Source organism: Sciurus carolinensis, chromosome 12 (assembly GCF_902686445.1).
Source record: "Sciurus carolinensis chromosome 12, mSciCar1.2, whole genome shotgun sequence".
Taxonomy (NCBI): Eukaryota; Metazoa; Chordata; class Mammalia; order Rodentia; family Sciuridae; genus Sciurus; species Sciurus carolinensis.
The window spans coordinates 113,819,100-113,838,684 of NC_062224.1; the positions used below are offsets into that span (position 1 = coordinate 113,819,100).

At 41.6% G+C, this 19,585-nt stretch overlaps 1 protein-coding gene across 1 annotated transcript in view; it reads left to right on the top strand.

Annotated features, from left to right (window-relative positions):
- The window catches only part of F5 (coagulation factor V), a 66,588-nt gene that overhangs the window by 12,365 nt on the left and 34,638 nt on the right, over window positions 1-19,585 (top strand). Inside the window, exons 4-7 of the mRNA XM_047521427.1 lie at window positions 13,392-13,604; window positions 14,776-14,919; window positions 17,789-18,010; window positions 19,180-19,345. Of these exons, the coding sequence (XP_047377383.1) occupies window positions 13,392-13,604; window positions 14,776-14,919; window positions 17,789-18,010; window positions 19,180-19,345 (745 nt within the window). The remainder of the gene's footprint in view (window positions 1-13,391; window positions 13,605-14,775; window positions 14,920-17,788; window positions 18,011-19,179; window positions 19,346-19,585) is intronic.

Consider the following 19,585-nt stretch of genomic DNA (forward strand, 5'->3'; position numbering starts at 1 on the left):
ACAGACTAAATCTAAAACTAAGTCCTTGGCTTGAGGATAAACAATGAAGCATTATCTGTGAAACTGCAACCATCTTCAACAGCTGATTTGGCAAGACTAGGAGGGGCAGTGTCCACAGGACTCTCTTCTATCTTCCTAAAATCACACAATGGCATAATGAACAACCGCTTAACCTACTTAGGAGGTCTCCAGATGACTGCTTGAGGAACTCGGCAGTGCAGAGCAAGAGAAACCTCAGAATGTCCGAGTGTCCCTTGCAGGTTCTGATTCCAGCGTGGGAGGAGGTATGAGTTGTGGACTTTGTTCCCCACTAGACTGTTTGCACAGTGAATGGACCTTGCAACATCATCCCTCACTTTACTGTTCATTTGCTTTTATCTCCCACCCCCAGACCAAATCTTTTATGAAAAATTGCTTGAAATGCCCCACCACTTCCACGAGTACCAGATTATTGGTGCTATTCATGCCTCTGCCATGAATCTAGGAAGGCTAAGTGTAGATGGGTGAAGAAAGTAAACTTTTCCTTTGAAATGAGATGCAAATCTAGTTAAGTAGCACCCTCCATGGTACAAGACAAGCTTCTGCTCATCTTACTAGGCCCTGTGTAATGAAATAAGATATCCCCTCTTCGTGTCTCACTCACCCTCACCTGCAGCCTTCCTCTGAGTTTTGAGACTTTTTCTCAGGGGTGGGACAAGCTAACAGTGTGCTGTAAGGAACCCCACTTCCTTCATCTCAGAGATAAGCGTGTGAGAGATGGATGGCAGGGATCGCAACACTGGGACAGGTTTGAGAAACCACAACAGTATACAGGGCAAGGGTGGGAACCCTTTCTGAGAGCAACATGTCATTTGTAAAAATGCTTATGTTTCCTTTAGAAATGTATTTAATATGCTTTTAAATCAAGAAATAAAGTGTCTAAAACTATGCCTAATCGTTTAAAACTTTTCTATCACTTATAGAGTTTCAATTTGAGGCTAAAATTTCAGATATTCTATACAAAGCTTGCACTGAATTGTTTAAAACTGGTACACTTGAGCAAATTTTGTTTTTCAGCAAGTTTCAAAGTTGTTTTGATCATTATCTTTAGAACATTTGTTTCATAGCAAATCTTAATATTATTCTTTCATTTGATTTATATTGACATATTTTAAATATGTGAGTTGCCTCATTAGTATTGTACCACAACATTAGTTTGATAATATTTAGCTATCTGTTGGTAAACCAACTCTGTGAATTAATAAATCTCCATTAGAGATTGTTTTTTGCATCTAAGTGTTACTAAATTCTACATGAAAACTTAATCTAGATTTTTCTAAAATATTTCAATGCTGGATATAATATAGTGATTTTTTTTTTTATTTTTCACCTAAATTTTAATTTTGGTCTTATGTAGCTACTTCCTTAAAAATATGATAAAAACCTGAAATAAACTGTTGGCTAGTATAAAAATTCTCAAAAATGTGAATTCCCCCTCAAAAGAGGCTTGCATGCCCTGCACAATGGAATCAGGCTCTTTACAAAACAGTCAGCATTTAAATTTGCCCATTGCCCAAGTCATAGCTTCTGAAAGAGTGTTCTGAATCTTTGAATGCACTGAAACATTCAGTAAGCTTATTAAATGGAGAGGAAAGAGTTGTTCACAAAAATAAGTAAGGGAGGCTTAATGAATGAGCACCCTAATGGGCAACCGAAAAGGCTTTTTTGGAATTTCCCAAGCTTGTATGCACCATTTTACATTTTTAAAAAAATGCTGAGAGCCTTTTGGCAAAATAATTAGTACACATGACCAGAGTAAACAAATCACAAAGCTGAATATGGACTGAGCAGGAAGTGAACAGAACCGGGTAAATATGAAACCAAGGACTCCCTCGTGCAGAGAATTTAGTCTAGCCCAAGGGTGAACAAGGACTTTTTGTGCCCTAGCACAATAGCTGTTCCTGCCCGTTTCTCTTCTTTGCAATTTAGTCTTCACTTTTTCCTTCACTTCACAAAAAATGCATTTCAAAAATGTTCCCTATAGGGCTGGGATTATGGCTCAGTGGTAGTGCACTTGCCTAGCATGTGTGAGGCCCTGGATTTGATCCTCAGCACTACACAAAAATAAATAAACAAAATAAAGGTATTGTGTCCATCTACAACTAAAAAAATTTTTTTAATGTTCCCTATTAATAACTGTTTTATTTCACACCTTATACTATGTAGGTTGTAAATAAAAAATAAAACAAGCCCTGCTTTATTCTAAAGGCAAAATTATCTGAAGTGAAAAGAACAAAAGCAGATAAAATTATCCTCCAACTGTCTCATTAGTAGTCCTCACTACTTACTTACAGAATATCACCCATCTGCAAATCTACGTCGTCCACCAATCATTCCAAGATACCCATAATTCACCTTTTAAGCTTAATTAAAATCATTCATTCAATCATCTGAAACTTTTCTTACACTTAACTGACATGAATGTGCAATTCTGAGGAATTTACTTTGGTCAATTATATGGATATTAATTTGTATGACCATAATAACCTTTTCAAAATCTATAGGTATATCAAAACATCATACTGTACACTTTAATGATATATGATATTTTTTGAAACCCAATATGTGTTAAAATAAACCTGCTGTGAACCACTGACCATTCACAAATTATCATAAAAAACAGTCACACTGCTGTATCTAGCACAAGCTCTGAGGTTGAAGCAACTCCTAAATGTTTACATTGCTTGGTGCTCAATCAAACAGTGGTGTCTAATTGTGGCCTCTGCACTGAGGGGCCCTAGAAGAAATCTGAGGATAAGGCCCATCACAACTAGGCCACCAGCACGCACCCTCCTGTTACCACGCTGAACACTGGGCTGCGGCTGTGCTTCCTTCACGGTGTACCTAGCACCTGTCTCTGGGCTTGAGACAGCAGACGACAATGTCATATTGAGCTGAACCAGAGGACCGCGGGCTGATTAGGAAGTCGGCACTGGGTGGCACCTCCCCTTTGCTTTAACAAGCATTCATCTTGCTGGAGGTTATGAGCAGTTACGCTCCTGGCATTAGTTTTTATCACCTTTAGAATAGATACATCACTACAGTGGACCAGATGTTGTGTCTCCCCAAAATTCATGTTGAAATCCTAGCCCTGCTGTGTGATGGTTGAGGGGTAGGGCCTCTGGGAGGTACTTAAGTCACAAGGGTGGCCCCTCAGGATGGGATTAGTGTCCTCACAAAAGGAACCCCAAGGTAGGTCGTCCCACCCTCTCCTGCTGTGTGAGGATGAGGAGAAAGCAGTCTCCCACCTGGAAGAGGCCCCACCAGAGCCTCAGTGTGCTGGACGCTGCCCTCAGGCCTCCAGTCTCCAGAAACAGGGGACGTGTGCTGTTTAGATGGATGCAGTCCAGGGTTCCTCCTTATATCAGCTAAACTAAGGCAATCACCAATTTCACTCTTTCTCACTGCATTAAGAGAACTCAAGAACACAAAAGATATATCTTATCCAAAGTAAAACAGAGAAAGAGGCTATATTAATTATAAAGTGCCTGGGAAAGAAAATACTTGGCTAAAATACAAAAGCATGTGGACACAGGCTATGGAGTAATTATATATTATATATAATTAATTATATATATAAACATATATATATTCCAGTCCTCATAACCCATCAAAAATAATTATTATTCCTATTATATCCAGGCAAAGACTTATGTTATCTTAAATTCTGAAGGAGAAAGCAAAGGCTGAAAAAGGGCATTAAGAAACTTTTGCGGCTTCACATGGTTGGTTGACAGAAGGCACAACCTCTGACACCACAGCTCATGTGCTTCTCACATGACCCAGGAGAAAGTACCGTTAACCATAATCTCAAATGCAAATTGTGATGAGTGCTATAGAAAAACCTGTAGCTCAACGAAAGATCAAGGAGGGGGTAAGCTTATATTTCATCACATGTGAAAAGGATGAGTGCATTTTATTCAGAGGAAGGAAAGTAAATTATCTCTCACCTGACAAAAAATACCATTTGTGTCTTTTAGAGAGTTTGTGAATACAATGGAAAGAAGGCTACTTTCTGGCATAGGAAGGGCCTGAGATGTTTAAAAAGTTAGAAGGGTGCAAGCTTTGTGTTCAGAAACATCACTTTTTCAGCTCCACGAGGCCAGGAAGCATTGAGTCAGGGCTGATTGACCACAGTGCAGCTCCACCCCAGCCACCTCGGGCCAGTTAGTGAAGTCTGACCTCAGGGGCAGCTCTCCTTATCAGTCTGTTTGCGCTGTGCTACAAAATCTCTTTTGTAACTTTGCAGAGATAAAGCTGCCTGTTTATCAGTGGAAAGTCTTCTTCACCTACTCTTTTATTTTTCTAAGGCTGAAAGGTTATAATTCACAGGAAGTTATTTAAGCTTCTATCATTTCTCAGCTCCTGATAATTTTAACACTCAAATCCTATTTATCATCAGAATGAAAGTTCAGTTTAAGGTAAATATGAGTTATCAGTCACTGCCAAACCATCTTTCAAGGGTGGGAGTGGGCAAGAGGCCAGTGTCCAGCTAAACTTTACCATTAGGTCGCAGGCTTGGATGTCCACAGTGACCAGGTGGGAAATTCAAAGGAACATGGGTCCCGTAGGTACTGGCAACCAGAAAGTAGAAGAGCACAGTGGGACACCAGTCCCACCAAAGTCTGTGCAGGAGTTTGAGCCTATGTTAGCAAATCTCTAGGATTTGGTTTTGCTCTTTTGTTTCTTAATCGTGACATTGTATTTCTTGTTGCTTAGTCTGCAGCAACTTGGTGACAGAGTCCCATTATCTGTCAGGTACAATGGACTTTGGTGCATAGTGGGGTAGAAACACCAATTATAGCAAGTCATTCCTGTGCCATTATCCTCAAAAACTTTTGGTGTTATTTCTTAGGGTAAGTGCAGATATCCTGAAAGAAAAAGTCATTTTATCAATATATCCCTCTTTTTTGATGAATTTTATTCTAGTTATTTTTGGCTCTTTGGCTTTGTACCTATAATTTTTACATGAATTTATTAGCATGTTGTGGTTACACATAATGTTGGAGGTCATCCTGACATGATCATACACGCATGGAATGTAATTCGCTCCCTTGCAGTACGCAGCACTTCTCCTCTTCCCTCTTCCCTCATGGTCTTCCCCTACCTCTCTGCTGGTCTTCCTTATATTTATTTATTGTTTTTAAATTGATGCTTTGTAGAGATACATACAGGTGAAATTCACTGTGGTATATCTGGATATGTACGCAGCACAATTAGATCAATTTCCTTCCACCATTCCTATTTCCATCCTCCCTCCCTCCCTCCCTCTTTACCTCCTTCCTCTAGTCCACTGATCTCCCTTCTATTTTCATGGAATTCCACCCCCTCCCTTTTATTTTTCTTATTTTGCTCTATCTTCCACATGTGAGAGATAATATTTGATCCTTAATTTTCCGAGGTTGGCTGGAGATCAGCATGATGATTTCCAGTTCTATCCATTTGCTAGCAAATGGATAATAATAATTTAAGTAAAATCCCATTATGCATATATACCACATTGCTTTAAATTTTTTTTTGTTTTGTTTTGGTACAGGGGATTGAACCCAGGGGTGCTTAACCACTGAGTCACATCCCCAGCCCTTTTTAAAAACATTTCTTTGTTTTTTATTTTTAAGACAGGGTCTCCTTAAGTTGCTTAGGGCCGCACTGAGTTGGTGAGGTTGGCTTTGAACTCATGATCCTCCTGCCTTACTTAGCCTTCCAAGTTGCTGGGATTACATGTATGTGCCACCACACCCAGCTTACATTTTCTTTATTCATTCACCTGTTGACAGGCACCTGAGAGGTTCCGTAACTTGGCTACTGTGGATTATGTTGCTATAAACATTGATGTGCCTGTACCACTCTACTATGCTGATTTTGGTTCTTCTGAATAAATACCTAAGAGTGGGATAACTAGGTCATGTGGTAGTTCTATTCCTGGTCTTTTGAAGAATCTCCATACTGCTTTCCAGAGTGGTTGTAGTAATTTGCAGTCCCACCAATAACGTATAAGTGTACCTTTTCCCCACATCCTCAACAGCATTTATTATTGTTTGTATTCTTGATGACTGCTACTCTAACTGGAGCAAGATGAAATCTTAATGTGGTTTTGATTTGCATTTCCCTGATTGTTAAGGATGTTGAACATTTATCATGTACTTGTTGGACATTTGTATTTATTCTTTGGAAAATGTCTGTTTAGTTCTTTTGCCCATTTATTGATTGAGTTTTATGATTTTTTTTTTTTGGTGTTAAGTGTTTTGAGTTCTTTATATATTCTGGATATTGATCCCCTGTCAGAGGAGTAGCTGGCAAAGATTTTCTCCCATTCTGTAGGCTCTTTCTTCATGCTCTTGTTTCCTTTGCTATGCAGAAGTCTTTCAGTATCATGCCACCCCACTTATTGATTCACGGTTTTATTTATTGAGCTTTGGGGGCCGTTTTAGGAAATCTGTCCTATGCCAATATGTTGGCATGTTGACATGTTTTCATCTAATAGTTGCAAAGTTTCTGGTCTGATTCCTAAGTGTTTCATCCACTTTGAGTTGACTTTTGTGCGAGGTAGAAGAAGGGGACCTGGTATCATTCTTCTACATATGTAAATCCAGTTATCCCAGCACCATTTGTTAAAAAGGCCCTCTTTTCTCCAACATGTCTTTGGCACCTTTGTCAAGTATCGATACCTCTATGTATGTGTGTTTGTCTCTGTGTCTTTTATTCTATTCCATTGGTCTTCATGTTTCTTTTGATGTCAATACCATGTTGTTTTTGTTACCATACCTCTGGTGTAATTTGAGGTCAGGTATTATGGTGCCACCAGCGTTTCTCTTATTTCTTAGTATTGCTTGGCTACTCTGGGTCTTTTCATCTTCCATAGGAATGTTAGGACTGATTTGCCAAGTTCTGTGAAGAATGTTATTAGCGTTTTAATGGGGATTGTATTGAATCTATATATCGCTTTTGGCAATATAGCATTTTAACAATATTAATTCTTCCTATTCAAGAATATGGAGGTTCTTTACATCTTCTACAATCTTCTTCAATTTCTTTCTTCAGTGTTCTACAGTTTTCATTACAGAGGTCTTTCATCTCATTGGTCATAATTAATTCTCAAGTATTTTTTCAGGTTTATTGTGAAAGGGATAGTTTTCCTGATTTCTTTCTCAGCAGATTCATTATTGGAGTACAGGAAAGCTATCAATTTATGATTTGTGTATGTTAATCTTATAGCCTGCTACTTTGCTGAATTTGTTTACCAGCTCTAGAAGTCTTCTGGTGAAGTTTTTTGGGTCTCCTAGGTATACAATCATGTTTTCAGCAAAGGCAGATAATTTGACTTCTTAATTTTCTATTTGTATTCCTTTAATTTCCTATTCTTGCTTGATTACCCTGGCTAGAGTTTTAAGGACCATGATGAATAGGAGAGGTGAGAGTGGGCATCTTGTCTTGTTCCTGATTTTAAAGGAAATGCTTTCAAATTTTCTTTTCAGTATGATGCTGACCTTGGGTTTGTTGTATATAGACTTTATAATGTTAAGTTCCTTCTCTCTCTAGCATTCCTTCTTTCTCTAGTGTTTTTTGACATGAATGGGTGCTGGATTTTGTCAAAGATCTTTTCTGTATCTATGAAGACAATCATATGATTCTTGTCCTTAATTCTATTTATGTGGTGAATTACATTTATTGATTTGCATTCCTTGGATAAAACCCACTTGATTTAATGTGTTTTTGAATGCATTTGCCAGTATTTAATTAAGGATTTTTGCATCTATGTTCATCAGGGATATTGGTCTATAGTTTTTTTCCTTAATTTGTCATTGTCTCATTCTGGTATCAGGGTCATACTGGCATCATAGAATGTTTTTGGGAGTGTTTCCTTCCTTTCTATTTTATGTAATAATTTGAGGAGGTTCTGTTTTTAAAAGAGAAACAAGGAACCCAGAGTCTTATCTCCAAATTTTTTTTTTATTGTAAACAAATGGGATACATGTTGTTTCTCTGTTTGTACATGGAGTAAAGGCATACCATTTGTGTAATCATAAATTTACATAGGGTAATGTTGTTTGATTCATTCTGTTTTTCCCTTCCCCCCACCCCTCCCACCCCTCTTTTCCCTCTATACAGTCCTTCCTTCCTCCATTCTTGCCCCCCTCCCTAACCCTAACTCTAACCCTAACACTAACCCCTCCCACCCACCCATTATGTGTCATCATCCATTTATCAGTGAGATCATTCACCTTTTGGATTTTTGAGATTGGCTTATCTCACTTAGCATGATATACTCCAATTTCATCCATTTGCCTGCAAATGCCATAATTTTATCATTCTTTATGGCTGAGTAATAATCCATTGTATATATATACCACAGTTTCTTTATCCATTCATCAATTGAAGGACATCTAGGTTGGTTCCACAGTCTGGCTATTGTGAATTGAGCAGCTATGAACATTGATGTGGCTGTATCTCTGTAGTATGCTGATTTTAAGTCGTTTGTGTATAGGCCAAGGAGTGGGATCGCTGGGTCAAATGGTGGTTCCATTCCAAGTTTTCTAAGGAATCTCCATACTGCTTTCCAGAGTGGCTGCACTAATTTACAACCCCACCAGCAATGTATGAGTATACCTTTCTCCCCACATCCTCACCAACACCTGTTGTTGCTTGTATTCTTGATAATCACCATTCTAATTGGGGTGAGATGGAATCTTAGGGTGGTTTTGATTTGCATTTCCCTTATTACTAAAGATGGTGAACATTTTTTCATATGTTTGTTGATTGCTTGTATATCTTCTTCTGTGAAGTATCTGTTCATTTCCTTAGCCCATTTGTCGACTGGGTTATTTGCATTCTTGGTGTTGAGTTTTTTGAGTTCTTTATAGATTCTGGAGATTAGTGCTCTATCTGAAGTATGATTGGCAAAGATTTTTTCCCACTCTGTAGGCTCTTTCTTTGCATTGCTGATAGTTTCCTTTGCTGAGAGAAAGCTTTTTAGTTTGAATCTATCCCAGTTATTGATTCTTGCTTTTATTTCTTGTGCTATGGGAGTCCTGTTGAGGAAGTCTGGTCCTAAGCCGACATGTTGAAGATCTGGACCTACTTTTTCTTCTATAATCTGCATGGTCTCTGGTCTGATTCCGAGGTCCTTAATTCATTTTGAGTTTAGTTTCGTGCACCGTGAGAGATATGGGTCTAGTTTCATTCTGTTGTATATGGATTTCTAATTTTCCCAGCACCATTTGTTGAAAAGGCTATCTTTTCTCCATTGCATATTTTTGGCACCTTTGTCTAGTATGAGAAAATTGTATTTATTTGGGTTTGTGTCTGTGTCCTCTATTCTGTACAATTGATCTACCTGTCTATTTTGGTACCAATACCATGCCGTTTTTGTTACTATTGCTTTGTAGTATCTTATCTCCAAATTTTTAATGTTGGCATTTAAACTGCTTTAATACCATTCAATTCTAGCAAAACACATCCATGAGCCGTGATGTGGCTCTAACCCACAGGATCTTGAATCTTCAGAGTGCAATAAATATGCATGCTTCTCCATGAACTGTGGAGGGCACCAGAGATACTAGGACAAATACAACAGCAGTATCCCTATCTCTTGAGAAGTTTACATTTCTGGCAATCAAAATGTGTAGAATAAAAATACCTCAAAATAATCATAATCTTGAAGGAAAAATTAAATTATCACATAATATCAAATATTTAGTTACAAACTATGATGAATGCTATAAAAGAAAAATATGTAGCAGAGTCAGAGATAAGGGAAGGAGTAAACTGACATTTAAGTTGATATCTAAAAAATGAGCATCATTTATCCCAAGGAAGAAAAAAGAGGATGAGCACTGGAAGCAGAGGAGTTAGCATCTGCAAGGACCCTGAAGCAGTACAGGATCTGGCACATCTGGGGGACTGATGGGGAGCCTGAGTGACCAGCGCACAGTGAACAGTGAAAGGCACACATGATGAGGCTGGAGAGAGAAGTGGGGGTAGACTGCACGTGAGCTTGCCCATGGTAGGAATTCGTAAGTGATGGAGAGTCACTTCCATGCTGGATTCTCATGTACGTAGAATACAGTGCATGTCACCTCAGGGCCTGTGTGCCTGTTGCTGACCACGGCACTGTGTGCCCTGGTCCCACACCCACTGAAAGGGCCCAGACATATGCTGACGCCCTTGAAACTGTCACAGAGTTGTGTGGGGAACAGACTTTGAGAGGCTGGGGTGGGGGAAGTCACAGTTAAACAGGGATCGTCAGTGCTGCGACATAGACATTTAAGATAGCTGTTGTGAGCCTTCTCCACATGTTTCAGATGGAGTAAAGGACAAGCATGACCAGGAGAGACAGAAGATAGAAAGATACTTAACGAGAACTTGTATAGCTGTGGAGTTGAGGTTACCAGCACATTAGACACTATGGGAGAAAATTTTCAGAACATTAATACATAGCAATAGGAACTATTCACGGCTGGGCTAGGGCTCAGTGGCAGAGTGCTTGCCTAGCTCATGTGGGGCACTGGGTTCAGTCCTCAGCACCACATAAAAATAAACAAATACGATAAAGGCATGCTGTCCATCTACAACTAACAAAAAAATTTTAAAAATAAAAAGAGATGAAACAGAGATAAGAAAGAGAACAAAATGAATGGGGCATCTTTGAACTGTGGGATATCATGTAGTCTAACATGCCTAACTAGATCCCAGAAGTGATGGAGACAGGAAAAGAATTTGAAGAAATAATAGCTGTAAACTTTCCGAATGTGAAAAGGTCTACAAACCTGCAGATTTAAAGAGTCTTGACAAGCCTGGAGGGGAACATGAAGAAAACCACACCAAAGGGCATCGCGCCCATGTTGCCAAAAGCCAGGGTCAAAGAGAAAATGGTAAAAAGTACTCAGAAAAAAAGAACACAGGGAAATCTGTCCACTTAGCGTTGTATGCCATGCAAAAACACCCTTTCAAAATGAGGCAAAGTAAAGACTAACTTAGACGTACAAAAGCAGAGATCATTTCTCACTAGCACACCAGAAAAAAATGTTAAAGAATTTCTTTAGCAGTAGGAAAACTGTCTCAGTGGGATATTTAGACTCAGAGGGAATGAAAAATTCTGAAACCAGTAAATATAGAGAACTTTTTTATTTTTAACCTCTTAAGAAGATAATTGATTATCCAAATATTAAAGCAAAAATAATAAATTATTGTGGATTGGACCATGTACATAGAAGTAAAATGTACAACAATGGCAAGAAAAGGACCAAGTACCACAGGGTCTTGTACGTAAAATGTCACATTATTATTTGAAGGGAGACCGTTAAGGTAAAGTCGTAAACTGAAGGACACTGCTAACAACAAAGCAAGACCAAGGAGCCAATCGTGGGGACTTGAAACAATCACTGAAAGCACTCAACCAAAAGGAAGCAGGAAAAAAGGGAAAGTAACCCAGACCAGACAGAAACGGAGCACGTATTGCAGGATAGTGGTCTTTGATCCAGCGATTTAACTACATTCCAAGGGAGCGGAAGAACACTACAGTGAGCAGCAAATTGGAAGCCTGGATAAAACATCGGACTGTGTGCAGAATTCAGAAAATCCACTTAAAATTAGACACAAAGAGGTCAGAAAGAGATGAATGTCACATGTCTTCTCACATATGTGGAAACTACAAAAACATCTGAAAATAGCAGAAAGACTTTAAGAAAGAGGAAAGGGGAAGTGGGGGAACATGATCCAAGCATGATAAAGGCATGCACTGAAGTGTCACAGTGAACCCCAAACCTGCACAACTCGTATGTGCTAATAACTTTAAAATATTTGAAAGAAAAAAGAGACTAATCCACGTGCTCAGGTAAAACAGTTCATACCAACCAGAAAAGAAAAGAAGAAGAAATTAAGAAAACTATACACCATATCAACTGACTGTAACTGAACACAAAGTCATCTATAATGTCACCCATTTGTATGACATCATAGAGAGGCAGATGGGAGTGGAGGAAACGGGCGGTTGCCTGGCCTGGGCAGGGGAGGGTGATGGCACAAGCACTCTGGAGCGAAGGAGCCACTACTTGATTGTGGCTGTAGCTATGAGCCTGCACACTCTGGTCAAAGCTCAGCAAATACGACACTTAAACTGGGTGGACTCTGTTACACGCAAGTTTACCTCAGTAAAGACGAAGAATGGAAGGGAGAGAGGGAAGGAAGGAAGGGTGGTAGGAAAAGATGAGACACTGAAAGGAAGAAAGAGGGAAAGGAAGTGGAGGAAGGAGAGGCGGGAAGGAAGAAATGAAGTGCCATCTGTTTTCAAAAAGCACAATCCCTTGAGTAAGAACAGTTCCCAGGGGCCTTTCTCCATCCTGAAGTTCCGGGCTTGATCCTTGCCTGCCCAGAGCCGTGCTGATGGTCTCCCCATCTACCTCAAGGCAGTTATCAAGCTACCGTTCCAAAGATCACCAAGACCCCAAGGGAAATACCCAAAGGCACCGCTGCTGGGAGCGAAACTTTCAGCCAGTGAAGAGGGCTGCCTCCCGCAGGGGAAACCGCCCAGCCCTCCTGCTGTCTGGACACTGCCCTCGCCCTTCCCGTCTCACTTGCTCCATCCCCAGCACTTCTTCCCTTCCTTGCTGAAAGCCCCACCCAGCCCTCTGGTTTTCTTTTAATTGTGAGCATCTCAGTTCCCCTTCTTCAAAAAGGAAGACCAATTTCCACATCCTCTACGTCCTGTCAGAAGGGAAAGGAACACACACACCACACGGGGGTGTTAAGGGGTCTCTGGGTGCACAAAGAACAGGAGCAAGAAGTCTGACTTCAAAGGACAGACACAGTTTCTGAGCACCAGGATGACTGCACTGCTGTGGGAGCCCACCTAGGCTCCAGGGGGAAAGTTGGGATAACCAGATAACAGAGACGCATGAAGATACTAACCAGGGCTGAGGGGGACTGCAGCTGGAAAGAAGCTAAAGAAGGTACGTTCAGAGCCAAACAAAACAGTGGAAAGAGCCCCAAGTGTACACCAGTCCCGTGCTAACAGCAGCTAAATATAAGAGGACTTGTCAAGCACCAGAGAGAAAATGTAACTTGTTCTCATATTTGGAGGTGATTTACTGACCAGAGGTATTTGAGTCTGTGATTATATTTAAATAATTGTTTGTATACCCTGGAAAATTAACTTGCTAAACCTTAACTAATTCACTGGTAACAGCTATTCAGCGGCATAGAAGTAGGTATATGTGAATCTTTCCAAATTAAAAGGTTCACTATAGAAAGGCATACACCCTCCAGAGAGTTCTACTCAGGTTCTCAGATTTGAAAATGATGAAAAAGTCGTCTCAGGATCTGCTCAGATGTCCTCATGGCCTTTGCTTCTCCAGGTGCGTCTTACCCTGACCACACGTTCCCTGAGGAGCAGATGGACAACACTGTAGCTCCAGGTCAAGAATACACCTATGAGTGGCACATCAGCGAGGACAGTGGGCCCACACAGGACGACCCTCCCTGCCTCACGCACATCTACTACTCCTATGAAAATCTGATTCAGGACTTCAACTCAGGGCTGGTTGGACCTCTCCTTATCTGTAAGAAAGGTACAGATCCACAGCATCAAATGTGTTCTGGTGGTAAGGAGCTCTACGTGGGATGCGGTTTGGCACCTTGGTACATCAGGCAGAGGGAGCAGGGGTGGAGACCAGATCATTGTTTGACAGTAGAAAACACCTAGTATTTGAGGGTCTGGATCCTACTCTGCTTATTCTAATTCCTCCTTTAGCTCAGGCATGGACGCTTCTCCCAAGTAAATGCCTCTTTGAATGTGTTCTGACATCATGCTTGTAACACTGGCCTCAGGGCCAGCCTTTCTAAAAGGGTACAGCAGCACGTACTCTGCTGAAGAATTCTTAGAAAGAATGCAGGCTAAGGTATTTGACATATTGGAGACAGCAGAGGTTTGGGCTGGTAATTTGGTCTACAAATACATGAAAGTGTGGCTTCCTTTCTTATTAAGTTGAACACTGAGCAGCGAGTTTCAAACATCCCAAGCTGGCTTCTTAAGAAATTTCATTGACTAGGCTTGAGTTTTCCCTTCACTCTAGGAATTCAGGCCTTGTTTCCTTAAAACGAACTGTACCAGGAGAAAGTGACACCCTCACCATCCACCCACAGACACAGACCAGGCCTACACACACTCGGTTATTCATTACGCAAACACATTTCTCTCATTGCCTGTACACAGAAGATGCCACGATGGGCGCTGAAATTTTTTAAACTTATGAAAAGCTCTTCTTTCATTTCACCTTTCATTTCACCATCGGCAGCAATATTTCCTTATATGAAAATGAAATAATCCTGATACAACCAATTCTCTAGTGACCTATTTCAAATACAAACAAGATAGCTGCATTAAGCTTAGCCTGTGAGGCTTTATTACCTGAACTAAGGTACGTACGTATTGGACTGATGAGACTCCAGGAAGTGGGTACTTTTACAGAGCAGTCCTTGACAGTCACCAAATGCTTTATTTCTGTTCCAGGTGAAATTTACGTATAAAACTGTCCCCCCAGTCCACAGGGTACCAAAGTAAATAATGTGGCACCAGAAATTTAATAACTGGCAACTATTATTCCTTGATAAAGATGCTATTTTAAAAAAATAACAACTCTTCAGTTATATCCTATGATTATTTTCTTGCTCTAAACCTTTGCTACCTAGCAAACTCATGAATATTCAGTACAGGATGCTACCGCGTCTTTTCTCTCCCAGGCACCCTCACTGGAGATGGAACTCAGAAGATGTTTGACAAGCAGCACATACTGCTGTTTGCTGTGTTTGATGAAGGCAAGAGCTGGGCCCAGTCGTCATCCCTGATGTACACAGTCAACGGCTATGTGAATAGGACAATGCCAGGTAACCCACAAGCCACGCACCACCCAACCTCTGTGGACTGGCTCCACTGTGGCTCCACCGCTTTCCTCCCGCATCAGACAAGTGGCCACGCCCCCTGCTTTTCAACTCCTAATCAGAAAGCAACATAATCTAGTGCAATAGTTCTTAAGGTTCTATTGCCTTTTGTTTTTAACCAGGAAAATACAATACCCAAATTAGAAGCTAGCTAGGAGAAGGACAGCCTTCTCCAGTGCAGTGCTCTGAACAGGCTTCACCTTGGCCTGTCCTACAGAAAGACCTCCAGGGTGTTAGTTCAGTCTCCCTCAGTGAGGCCTGTGGACCCTGCTGTATGATGAGCACGCTTACTTCCAAGTCACTCCCTAGCAGAAATGGTCAGCAGGTCAACAGAAAGAATGCAATAAAGACAGAGTGCAATGAAGACACTTTCGGTGAAGATGAGCTGACAGGAAAATCCCTAACATAAAAAATACATTATTCATTTCAAAAGTTGATGAATGAGTAATATTCAATGGCAAGAAGAATGTTTTTTGTAAATTTCCATCTACCTACGGACTGTAATGAGCAAGTAAAATTAGAACCACTGTTAGGTAGAAAAAAAAAAACCTTAACTTCCACTGTATTAATCCATTTTCTGTTGCTATAACAAAATACCTGAAGTTGAGTACTTTATAAATAAAAGAGGTTTAATTTAGCTCACAGTTTTAGAAGCTTAACATCCAAGATTGAGCATCCCCATCAGTTCAGCTTCTTGTGAGGGACACTTTGTCTGTGTCACAACATGACAGAGAAGCAGAAAGAGAAATGGCCACATACAGGAGAGGCCAAGTTCATGGGTAAACTTCCCTTATGACAACTCACTCTAGTGAGAAGAAAGCAGGGTCCTTCCACAGGCCCCACCTCTTAAAGGTCCCACCACTTCCACACCACCACTCTGAAGACCAGTCTAGAACCAGCACATGAACCATTAGGGACACATTAACACACCTACCAGTTCTTATACTGAGAGTCCTGGGTAAACCAGGGTGGTCACCACCTACTCAGCTCCCTCTTTGGCCTAATCCCTCAGCTTTCCCGTGTTTCTGAACTAACGTCCCCGTTCTGGGCTGTACTCTTATCTTGGTAACAGCCCCACCCAGACCACCTCTGCTCCTTCCTTCTGGTAGAACTGATTGAGAACTAATACTCCACGTACATGGTAACTAGTCTGAGGAAAAAAATTAAAACATTCCCATATTACAGAACGCTAACTTCTGAGAGGTCATTTTCATCTGAATAGCACTTGTGGCTTCAGTTACTAAAAATTATCAAGAGTTGCATTCTAGGTATTGCTTTTAAATTGAGTTCTATTTCCTTTGACTGTTTTCCACCTGGATTATTAAAAACACACCCTATAACTCTGGGTATTGATTCTGAGCTCCAAAATCAGGAGTTTATAAACCTGAGGCTTAGTTAACCGTGGGAAGTTTAAGTCCACACCTCATTCTCTTCCCCATCCTAGTGTAGCCTCTAGGTGCTCACTTCTAAAAATGGATCAACCATCTATCTGTGTCCCAAGAGTGAGCAATGCATACAGAAGCCAACAGAAAAAAATCCACAAAAAAAACCAACTTGCTGGGTGCTATGGTGCACACCTGTAATCCCAGTGGCTGGGGAGGCTGAGGCAAGAGGATGGTGAGTTTGAAGCCAGCCTCAGCAATGGCGAGGTGCTAAGCAACTCAATGATACCCTGTCTCTAAATAAAATACAAAAAAGGACTGGGGATGTGGCTCGGTGGTTGAGTGCTCCTGAGTTCATTCCCCAGTACCTGCCCCCACCAAAAAAAAAAAAAGAAAAAAAACTTGATGAGAACAGAGATAATAATTATTCTTTAGAAAAGAGTAATTGGGGGTAAAAGGGAGAGGGAAGGGAAATGCCACTAACAGAAGGGTCGATGCCTGTAAAACTCCCTGACTTACACAACAGTACAGCTGCAGACTTCCACAGGAGCACTCCTTAGGGACGGAAGCCTCCGAAAAGCCTCCTACCTTCAGCTTGTTGCCAGTGCTGCCAGACTCTCCGCATTGTCACAGGGTCTCCCAAGCAGTACGAGCCCCTGAATGGGTAGGAACTGATTCTCAGTCCCATGATCTAGTGTCTAGTGATTATGGATCTAAAATTTAAAGCCCAAGCCAGAGACAGAAGCCAGGATTAAAATATTCCATTGAGCAAATAAACATTTTCCCAGTTACTGTGGGAGCGATGAAGGAGAAAACTAAGCTTTTATCCTCAGTTCTCATTAGTCTATCCATGAAAAGCTCCCAGCGGCCCAGCATAATGAGGACATCCACAGCATTTTAAGGAGAGCCCATAACCCACAGTAATACCATCAAATGCGGATGAGGAAGCGATATGAAGTCCTCCCTATAGGCAGGGCTTTGCCATCTGTCTAGAGAAGAGGAGAAAGCTTGGACACAGCCTCATTGGAGGCTGAGACCAACTGAGACCAGACTGGTGTGTCCAGCCACCCTGTTTTGCCCAGGATCCTACCAGTTCTTATACTGAGAGTCCTGGGTAAACCAGGGTGATCCCCACCTACTCAGCTCCCTCCTTGGCTTAATCCCTCAGCACTCCCATGTTTCTGAACTAACGTCCCCATTCTGGGCTGTACTCTTACCTTGGTAACTTGCTGCCATTTACTGGAGTGGGTTGTGACTGTCACTTTGCTGTCACTCTGCAGGACAGGCACCACAACCGGAGCATCTGCTTCCGGCCCCAAATTTTACGGAATGCCTGTCGCATAGCAGGTGCTTGATCTGCATTTGGAAGTGAACTTTTATCCCAGAACAGTGAACCAAGTGCCTGTACTGCCCTCTCTCTCCTCCTCCCTCAGATATAACGGTCTGCGCCCACGATCACGTCAGTTGGCATCTGATTGGAATGAGTTCTGGGCCCGAGCTGTTCTCCATCCATTTCAATGGCCAGGTCCTGGAGCAGAACCACCACAAGGTCTCCGTCATCACCCTCGCCAGTGCAACGTCTGCTACTGCAAACATGACCATGGGTCCAGAGGGGAGGTGGATCGTATCTTCTCTCATCCCCAAACACTTCCAAGGCAAGGCGCTCTTCTGGCAGGCTCGCTTCTGGATGCAGCACTGCTGCCCTGGCGTTCCTCCTCCTCCTCGCCCTTCAAACCACCTCCCCGCACCCGACATACATGATGCCCTGGTACCTCACAGAATTTAGATACTCTGCCTCTAGACATGGAACCAGGGCTTGGGGATGAAGGAAGTGAAGGAATTGGCAAAGATTGTTTTAAATGATGCAAAAGCTGAAGAGAGCTGTACTTCCTCAAAAGGAGGAAAAGAGGAAGGAAATAAATGCTACAGAGAGGAATTCTTTCTTGGGGGTTGTCATGTGTAGTCAAAGGAACAGACCTGGAGGCTAGAACGAGACAGACACCCACAAATTATAGAAGCACCAAGGCACCAAGAGTGCCAAAGCTTTAACACAGAACTGCCCTTCACGACAAGACGGGCACACGCCTGACATGGGCGCTCGCCAGAGAAGGGTGTTAAGAGTAGGGATCATGTGTACAGAGACTAAAACCTGAGTAAATGCCATCTCTATGGCCATCTGATTTTGTTACCAGAATAACAGTGTGTTGGCAACACATGCCAGGAAGAACTTCTTCATGGCATGTTTTCTTTTCACACCAAGCAACTAAAATTATGTTCAAAGTAACAAAAAATTGCAACAATATCCATGGAAGATACAGTTCCTAATAATAACAAAACAAAATAGAAACTAACTTTAATCAAGGATAAGCACCATCCTGTGTTGCAATTTAATCTTCAATGACAATTTCATTAACTACGTACTGTTGTTATCTTCATTTTTCAAAGTCAAATAACAGGAAAAATAAGAATTTAACAAGATCTAAATTATAGGGTTTGCTGTTGTTTTGGGGTGCTGGGGCTAGGACATAGGGCCTCCCACATGCTGAGATTTACCACAAGCTACACCCCAGAATCTAGAAATTTCGAGAAATCTTCCTGCTCCAGAAGAAACACAGGGACTGCTCGCAGGTGCTTCCTCTAGCACCGGTTGTCACTCTCACCTCCTCCCCTCCACAGCCCGGCACTCTTACTTCTGGAGGCCACAGGAGGAGTTCCAAGCCAAAACGCTCACTGTCACTGTTTAAATCTTCCCCAAACTGATTTTAAAAACATGTGTTTTGATCAACAATCAAAGTCCTTTCCCTGTCTTTATGTCCTAATGCAGCTGGGATGCAGGCTTACATTGACATTAAAAACTGCCCGAAAAAAACTAGGAATCCTAAGAAACTAACCAGAGACCAGAGGCGGCACATTAAGAGGTGGGAATACTTCATCGCTGCAGAGGAAGTCATGTGGGACTACGCACCTGTCATTCCAGCAAACATGGATAAGTGAGTCCCTGGGGTCGGCTTCACCCTGCAAAGGTTTGAGACCCTTTGGCAGGGTCCTGTATGTGTGGGTGAAGTGTCACAAGCAGACATTTCCCAGGGTCATGTGTGTTTGTTTCCATTCAGGCCTCCTTGTCAAAGTCAACGTGCGTGACCCCAAACTAACCCAGGGAGTTCAGCCCACTAACAGCAGTCACTGCAGCTGCTGCCATTGCCACATGCCATGCTCCATCCTGCCCAAGA